An 8,159-nucleotide genomic window follows, 5' to 3' on the forward strand; every position below is an offset into this window, starting at 1 on the left:
GGGGGGGGAGGGGGATGTGCCCAAAAAGTTGCCTGTTGATTATATTACCTGGTTAAATGAAAAATACTACCCCTACCAAGGCTTGTTGTACATGTCTTATGTACAGGTACAGAGACGCTTGCATTGGATTGATTCATTTCAGTTTCCAAGCTAATTTCCTATCTATGCTTGCTTCCTATCTATGCTTTTCAGCACCTCACAGGTATCTTCTACAAGTAAGAAATGCGAGTCTCATACATGTTTATGTCAAGGCTTTTAAAGTCACTGAAAGTGTAACCAGTTGACAAAGCTTGGTGTGTACAGTGTCCCAGTGAATGACCCTGGAGTTGGTGGATGACTGCAGGTGTTTTCCACAGATACTTTGGATCCAGAACCCTGCCTCTTCTCACCAAAATGTCTTTGAATTTCTCTCTGCATGCCTAAGATGATGCTACTTTGTATTGTTATTTGTGAAGCTGGAGTAGTTACACTTGCTGTGTAAAATGCAAACAAACAGTAATGAAGTTCAAGGAGGTTTTGGCAAGTCCCCCAGCTTGGAGCTTTGGGCGTGTTGAGTTTGTTAGCAAAAGCAATACCTGAATCAAGCTGCTGGTCCATGTAAATTCAGAATACTTTTTGTGTGTGACTGTGTGTTGGATATGCTATTTTCTTTAGGTACACAGTTTCTGGTAATTGGGAGTGGGGCTGTGGCTGAGCCTCATCCCCAATGGGCTGCAGCTGTGAGCAGCAGGTGAGCAGCATTGACAGCCATGGAGTGCTCAGGGGCACTGACCAACCACCAAAGGGAACACAGGGCACACAGGTGCAATGCATCAACATGAGGGTATAAAAGGTTGGGCTAAAGAACAAGAAGGGCTGATGCTTGAAGCCTTCTGATGTGTTATGGTGTTTCTCTGCATGGGTTGAAGCTGTCTGATATTGTATGGTAATACACTGTGTATCGTGGTTGTCTCAACTGTGATGTATGCTGTGACAACTTTTCTGCTAGTAAGTAGGAAAGTACTGCCCTCTGCAGGGTTGTCTTTTATGTTGCAATTTGTCCAGGAGCTGCTTATCCATGCAGACATCCTGATGTTTTTGGCCAACTTCCTCTTTGTTGGGAGCAATTGCTCTTAAGCTTAGAGGAGGTGATTCTTGACTACTGACCATCTTTCTTGGGTGCCTCTTCCGTCTGGGGCTTTATCCTGTGGTAGTCTCCCACAGGATAAAGATCCATGAAGAGATGCAAATCCTCTTGCCTGAAGTCTGGGGAAGCCAGGTTGCTGTTCATCCTCTTGACTGCCCTAAAGAGCTTGAATTCCACCATATTATGGTCTCTGCAGCCAAAGTTGCCCTTGTGCTTCACATTCCTCAGCAGACCCTCCTTGTTGGTGAAAACAAGATCCAGCATAGCCCCTCTCCTTGTTGACTCCTCTTTCACTTGGAGGAGCAAGTCATCATTTTAACCAATATATTCATATGTTTCCAGCCCTTTGGGATTCACTTCAAGCCAACTTCAGCAGTGAGCAATTGTAGCAAATACAGTTACAGCTGTATTTGACTCTTACCATTAAATACTTTTTTTCAGGTTCTAAACAGATATTCCTATAGGGCAGATATTTTAGTAAAAGGAATATGAAAGAGGAGAAAGCAATTACATGAAAGTCAGAACAAAGCATAGAAGAGATGAGTGAAGCAGGAAAAAAATGTCTGTCAGCCACCCTAGCGTGCTAACTTGCCCTTCAGTGGTTATTTTAGGGATCTGAGTTCTTTTTAGTCTTTGATTCTGTTGAGAGAAAACCTGCAGGAGTTCCTTTTGTTCTCTTAGCTATAACTTTAAAACTTTATTTATGATAGGTTCTAATTTTTTAATTGCTTAACTGTGCAAACTTTGTATTTATGGGGTATTTGTACATTTTTGTCAAAGTGGGCCTGTGTTCACTGATAGACTATGACCAGCACTTCATAGTACACAAGCACTTACCTGAAAAGTCCAATGAGGGAGGAAAAGGTAAGGCTAAAAAGCATTTATAAGAGATGTAATAACTTTAAAGTTATTAAGAATTATCTAAACTGGACTTTTTGTGGTTTTTTTTTTCTTTTTAACTTTAAAAAAAGCAAGAGCAATTAAAGCAATTGTTATTTTAAAATACATATATTTTTATCATATGCCAGATGTTCATTTTGCTGTTTGTCCACCAGATGCTGCTATAGCCACAAAAATAAGTGTAGATTGAGAAGTTTGGGGGGGGAAAAAGGAGGTAGTTTTATTGTCATTACAGATGACCCTTACATAATCATGATCCTGAAAAGAATGATGCATGTGCTTACATATTGTATGGGGAATAGTCCTGGTGAGTCCAATTACGCAGCTCATTTAGTGTAAAGTTGATAGCCAGCTTTCTTAGGATGGGGCTATATCAATTATGGTTGCTATTTTCTTAATTTGCTGTTCTGTTTCCATTCTTCTCTTTTATGAAGAGAAAGTAGGAAAGACAGAATGACAGAGACAATAAATATTTTAATAGAAATGTCGATTTTTTGGAGGGGCTCCCATAATGTATTATGTATTTTCTTGTTAATGAGTATAATTTTATTTAAAATTCATGTATCTTAGGTTTCTTCTTAAATTTAGTGACACCAGCAACAAATAGGCATCATTACAGTTTATGCAGAAGATGATAAAACCTCTTCCTGCAGGACAAAGTGATGAAATAAATCTGAAAACTGTGTATAAGATGGTGCCACTTTAGAGAAGCTATTTAGACTCTAATTTGCCAGTTAGTATTTTTGAAATTAAAACATTTCCAATATGTCTGAGCTGTGGTTGTTTAAAAAAAATATAACAGTTCATTTTCTTTATGGCATTGGAAATAAATGGAGCCTTTGTGTTTGCAATTCTAGAAAACGAATCACTTTTTTAATGACTGGATTTTCCTGCCAGCTTGGAATTTGCCGCATGTGCATTTTATTTTGAAAGCCTAAAGAGTGAAATCATTTGCTGTCGTTCATGCAGATGGGGTAGATTGGCTGAGGTGTCATTTGCAAAATGTGCACTTTCATCATTCAAGTTTGAAGGGGATCATTACAAAAATGTAATAGAAACTCAGGACTGATGGAAGTGAAGGGCTGGGGTTGAGCATCTGTGTCACAGTCTAGTGTCATAAGAGCCTGGACCCAAACTTAGATGCTTTGGAGTTTTCTTCCATCATGTTTTGTTATGTTAGGAAATACTAAAATACCTCCCCCAACCAGAGAAACTTGTGGTAGTTCTCTTGATAGCCAAGTTGACAGATTATGTGGGTTTTTTTCCTCCTTTGTTTATAAATGTGGGCCCCTTGTGAAATATCAAAGCTCTTGACTGATGTAACAGCCAAGATCGATATAGTTGTGTTTACTCATTTACGGAAGGAGTGAAATCTGATGTGAGTTAGAACCAGAGCAACTATATTTTAATTTTTCCCCAGTGGGACAAACTACATACTCTGGAATTTTGTGGTTTGTCATAATGTTCAGCAGCAGTTGTGCCAGTGTTGAGGCATCCCCAGGACATGATGGTGCATGACAGATGTAAATAAAAAGCTAATTTGATTCACAGCATTTTTAAACTGCATTCTGAAAATGGTTTTGTTGTAACTTCCAAATTTTAAATGTGGTCAGAAGTTATCCTTTTTTTTTTTTTAGCTTAAATGTTAGTTTTAGGTTTTTAAGTGCAGGTAAACAGATATTCTCAAAATCGCATTTCTCCTACTTGGGTTATGGCTCGGTACTTGGAGTATTTGGGAAATAGGAAGGGTTTCTCAGCCTATCAGGGCAGGATGGAGATGCAGCTCAGATCCCCCAGTCATCAGCATCGCTGGTACAGAAACCAGTTGTTGGTTCTGGCTTCTCAGCTTCTTCTGCTTTGCCTGATCATGCCATCACTTTTCTCTGCTGTCACTCTGTAAAGTTTTGTAGTGAAGTTTTTCTAGCTGGCCAGACCCTCAATATCTGCTTCTCCAGACGTGAGATCCTGCTCTAGAGTTTGTCAGGGAGGACTCACCAAAATCCCTTTCTGCTGCACACCGAGGGAATGCAGAAGAGAAATGAAAAAGTAACTGCAAATGTACAGTGGCTTCATGCTGATGCCAACTCTCTATGATGTTTACTTGAACTCAGACCTTCTAGTTTCTGCTTGTCATCCCAAATGATGCATGTGTACTTCTTCAAATTCTGTTACTCTTTTCCACCAAGTGCTCTGCATTTTATCCTGATGTACTAAGGAAAATTTTTATATGCGTATAAACACTTCTGTTTCTTTGTCTGTTACTCTGTTTCTTTATTAGTATTTTTTCTAAACTGGTCAGATTTATACCTTTTTAACAGGCACAATCACAACAATGATTGAAATCTGGTGAGTTTTGAAACTGTTGTCAGATAAGTAGGAAAAAGACCGGTAACTTCCCTGACAAGGGCAGGGGTTACAACATAAATTCCCCTCTTACTAGTGATGGGAGAGAACACTCATTCAGAAATCAGTCTATGAGAAAAAAAATCTCCTAGTAAATCTAGGGCACTAATGGGTGAAAAATCAAACTGTTACTTCCAGTGCTTAAAAAAAGCAACCTATTTCCCTGTACCGTAATTTCATTTTTTTATGGGATGGAAATTTGATTCCATAAGTTGAGCATATAATTTTTGACATTTCCTGACAAATAGCTGGCATATTTGATGCAAATGTAGCTGAAAACCCATTTCCTTATTTACTGATACTGTATGGAAAATACAGACTAAAATACAAACTATAAATTAAACACAACAGAATTTTTGTGGCAAGTTACCTGCTTTGTGCTATGTGTTCATATGCAGACTTCTCCCTTTCTGGGACATGCTTTTCTTTGTCTCCAGTGAGCCTTATTTCCCTTGTTATATGTGGCCGAGTTTGTATCTCATTAGGAAAGCCACAGGATCCATGGGGAAAGATTTTCTATTTCATGTACATGTATATCACTGTTGTGATTGTTCTTTGTTAGCCCATAATCAAGTTTAATTTAAATGCAGTTTCTAAGTAGCATATTGTTAAAAATTTATTAAATTCAGTGGTTAAAAAACTGTTTTCTTCCTCTTTGTACTTTGTCTGTGATTTGGTATGAAATAAACAGGTGGTTGTGGCTAGTTGGGCAGGTTGTACTCACCTTCACAGCATTTCTTCTGAGAAGAGACTTGCAACAATAACCCCCCCCCAGCCCTAAAATATGTGGCTTCCTTTTGGGCTATATATTTTTCCTACTCTGTTTCCTCTAAGACAACATGGGTGTCCTTTAAAATTTCAATGGAGATATGGACTTAAAAGAAGAATGAACCTGTGGCAGGGTGTTCATTTTCAGTGCTGCTGTCCTCATGGCCATAAAACTGTACCCTTTCTCTTTGTAAATTATGTTTCCTCTCTCTCAGGATTGCCATATAGTTTCTTTCAGCATTTTTTTCCTAGCAGAACTGGGGCATATATGTGCTATGATTGTTTGCATTGCCCTTTTGAATTTGAAGGCTTATTACAAGTTATTTTCTTCTCTTATCCTCTATAGCTTCTGATTCTGTGTAATTTGTCCCGAATGCAGATGCTCTTCCAGAAGAAGGAAATTTTTACTAATGCAGTGGCAGTGAATATCTTGTTAAAAAAGCTTTTGTGTGGACTTGGGAATTTTGGAGCTGAAAGAGAGACCTGTAGAGCATTGCATATAGAATAGGCATAGTCTAGGGAAATGCAAAATCCACCCACTTCCTTGTAAGTGTGTAAAATCTAAGTTATAATGGATCCACTTGTGGGTCCCCCCAGGACAAATATAAAAGAGAAATAAGTACACTTAACTCTTGTTCATTTTTGATGGTCTGACTCAGCCTGGCTTACTTGTTTATTCATCCAGAGAGCCTCCAAATGTTGACAATATTTATTAGATTGAAGCAGTTAGAGATTAAAGGAAAATGTAGAACTTTCTAGTCCTTGCCCTCACCAGGACTATCATCAATAACTCGTAATTTTTTAAAATTTATTTTGCCCATCGCATATCTAGTAAGTCCAGTTTGGCCAGCTTTTTGTCTTGTACTTTCTAAAAGCAACACAAGCAGACAAAACAGGTTTACAGTCATCTCCTCCTTTTTGACATGAAGTAAATAAGGTTTCTAACCCATAACACAGTATGGAAACTGTTTTGAAACAGAGCAGCCAGAGATGGCAGCATTCACCATCCTAATGCAGCTTGACTTTTTTTTTAACACTTCAGCAACTTGAAGGAATGAATGATGTAAAAATTTTAGCCTCCACTGAAAAAATACAGTGCAAACTAGAATGCCTGTCCCCCATGGATATGAACAGATATAAAACCTGATTGTAAAGGTTTAAAAATTTGAAAGGTAGAACAAAAGAAGAGCACACTATATTTCTTTTAAATTCTGCTTCTAAAGCCACTGTTTTGAGTTTTGGAGCCTAACTAATGATTTTTGAGTGCTTTGCATTGGGAACATCTGTTGGCTTTTGTCCTGTCACAGTAGGTAAGTGAGTAGAAGTTGAAATTGCTGATCTTTCCATTTTCTGATCCTGAGAGAAAAGGAAAGGGAACATTTCAGTATGCATCACCTATTTTCAGGCTGTTTTCCCCCAACCATACAGTTGGTGTATGTCAGTGCTTTTCTTACAGTCTAGGTGCAGCACAAGCTATTTTTTCCCAATTAAGGTTTATTTTTCTGAAGAGGTGGCTACTACTACTGGAAATCCCAACTCTAATTTGGCAAAGATAAAAATAGTCTTTTTGCTGTCACAGCTTCATGAAACTATTGTGACAAGGCATGACTTGGTTTAGATAAAAGGTGAAATCTGTGAGACTGGCTCAGTCTCACAGATTCAGTGCATCCTGGAGTACTGGGGAATAATCCAGAAGGATTTCTGCCATGTGTAGTAGATGGGGTGTAATTTATACAATTAACTTCTTAACAGAATATTGAGCCATATCCTTATTGTTCCTTGGCCTTTTTGGAGAGTGGAATCCCTAGGGGTGTGTGTGAAAATTTGCTGTAACTGGACCAGAGCACTAGATATGAAATTCTCCCTGACCTGTTCAGGTGTGTAGTCCTGTGATGGATCAAAACTGGTCTCAGTTATTTATGTTGTGGTCCAGGGGAAAAATTCAACATTGGTCATGTCCATTGATGCTGTTGCCTTTGTTGCAGATGACCAAGATCTAGCTCAGGTTTCATTGCTGCCTGAGGTGCCCAAAACTGCCTTTTCTAGGAGGCAAAAAATGTTTAGCTCTGCCAGACCCATGAATGGGACATGGCCTTTTTTTTTTTCCCCAGGTATATAGTGGAAAGCCACAAGTAGTCTAGTTTAAAAAAAAACCAAAAAACCCCCACATTGCCCTGTGATAGCAACAGTCAATCTGTGTACCTATGGTCAGAGATGTAGGTTATCCACAACATAGCATTGCACTTCATTTTCCCCTGGAGACAGGGAGAAAGATTCCTTCTATCCTGAGCAAGGCAAATGGTCCAACCCAGTGAGTGCAGGGGCCCCTTCACCCAGGGACAGGATGCAAGAGGACAACCATTGCATCTGGTTGAAATTAGAGGGAAAACAGAAAAGATGTGGTTCTTTCCCCTGCCCCCTCCCCACCCCTCCCAGTGTAATGGAATTTAGGGAACATGGTCAGGTTGTTAAAGTAGAGCAAGTTTGTAGTGTAAAAAGAACATTTGCAGTCCTGTGATATGGGACAAGGAGTGAGTCCTGCAGGCCAGGCCACTTAATAACTCTTCAATGCTTTTCTGCTGTTCTGGGGTATTAAAAAGAAGAGAGGATGTTTATGTATAGGTCAGTCTTCTTCTCAGGGACTGGCAAGAGTGTGTAAAGGACTGTCCTTCTTGGTAGGAGTGTGTAATAGTCAAGATTCACAACCACATAATATTTCCAGATATTGTTTGAAACACTGTTCATTGCAGTTTACTGCAACATTCTGGAAAGCTTCAACATCAGTTCAGACTTAGTGTGTTCCTAGTCATGCTTGGGTTGTGGCCCAAGACAGATTACACACAGGAAGATGACAAACATAAAACTGATCAGTTGATAAAGGCAATGAGAAACAAAAGCACCCTGTGGAATCAAAATGAGTCCAAGGTATGACATGCATTAAGAAACAAGGGCTTGTAGCAGT

General features: G+C 39.1%; 1 protein-coding gene across 1 annotated transcript in view; it reads right to left on the reverse strand.

The window, feature by feature from the left end:
* Positions 1–1,390, reverse strand: part of FRG1 (FSHD region gene 1) — a 7,809-nt gene extending 6,419 nt beyond the window's left edge. Inside the window, exons 1-2 of the mRNA XM_014307130.2 lie at positions 1,147–1,390; positions 361–473 (exon numbers count right to left, since the gene is read on the reverse strand). Coding sequence (XP_014162605.1) covers positions 361–473; positions 1,147–1,390 — 357 coding nt within the window. The remainder of the gene's footprint in view (positions 1–360; positions 474–1,146) is intronic.
* Positions 1,391–8,159: the final 6,769 nt, after the last annotated feature.

The sequence above is a fragment of the Geospiza fortis genome, unplaced genomic scaffold (assembly GCF_000277835.1).
Source record: "Geospiza fortis unplaced genomic scaffold, GeoFor_1.0 scaffold40, whole genome shotgun sequence".
Lineage (NCBI taxonomy): Eukaryota > Metazoa > Chordata > Aves > Passeriformes > Thraupidae > Geospiza > Geospiza fortis.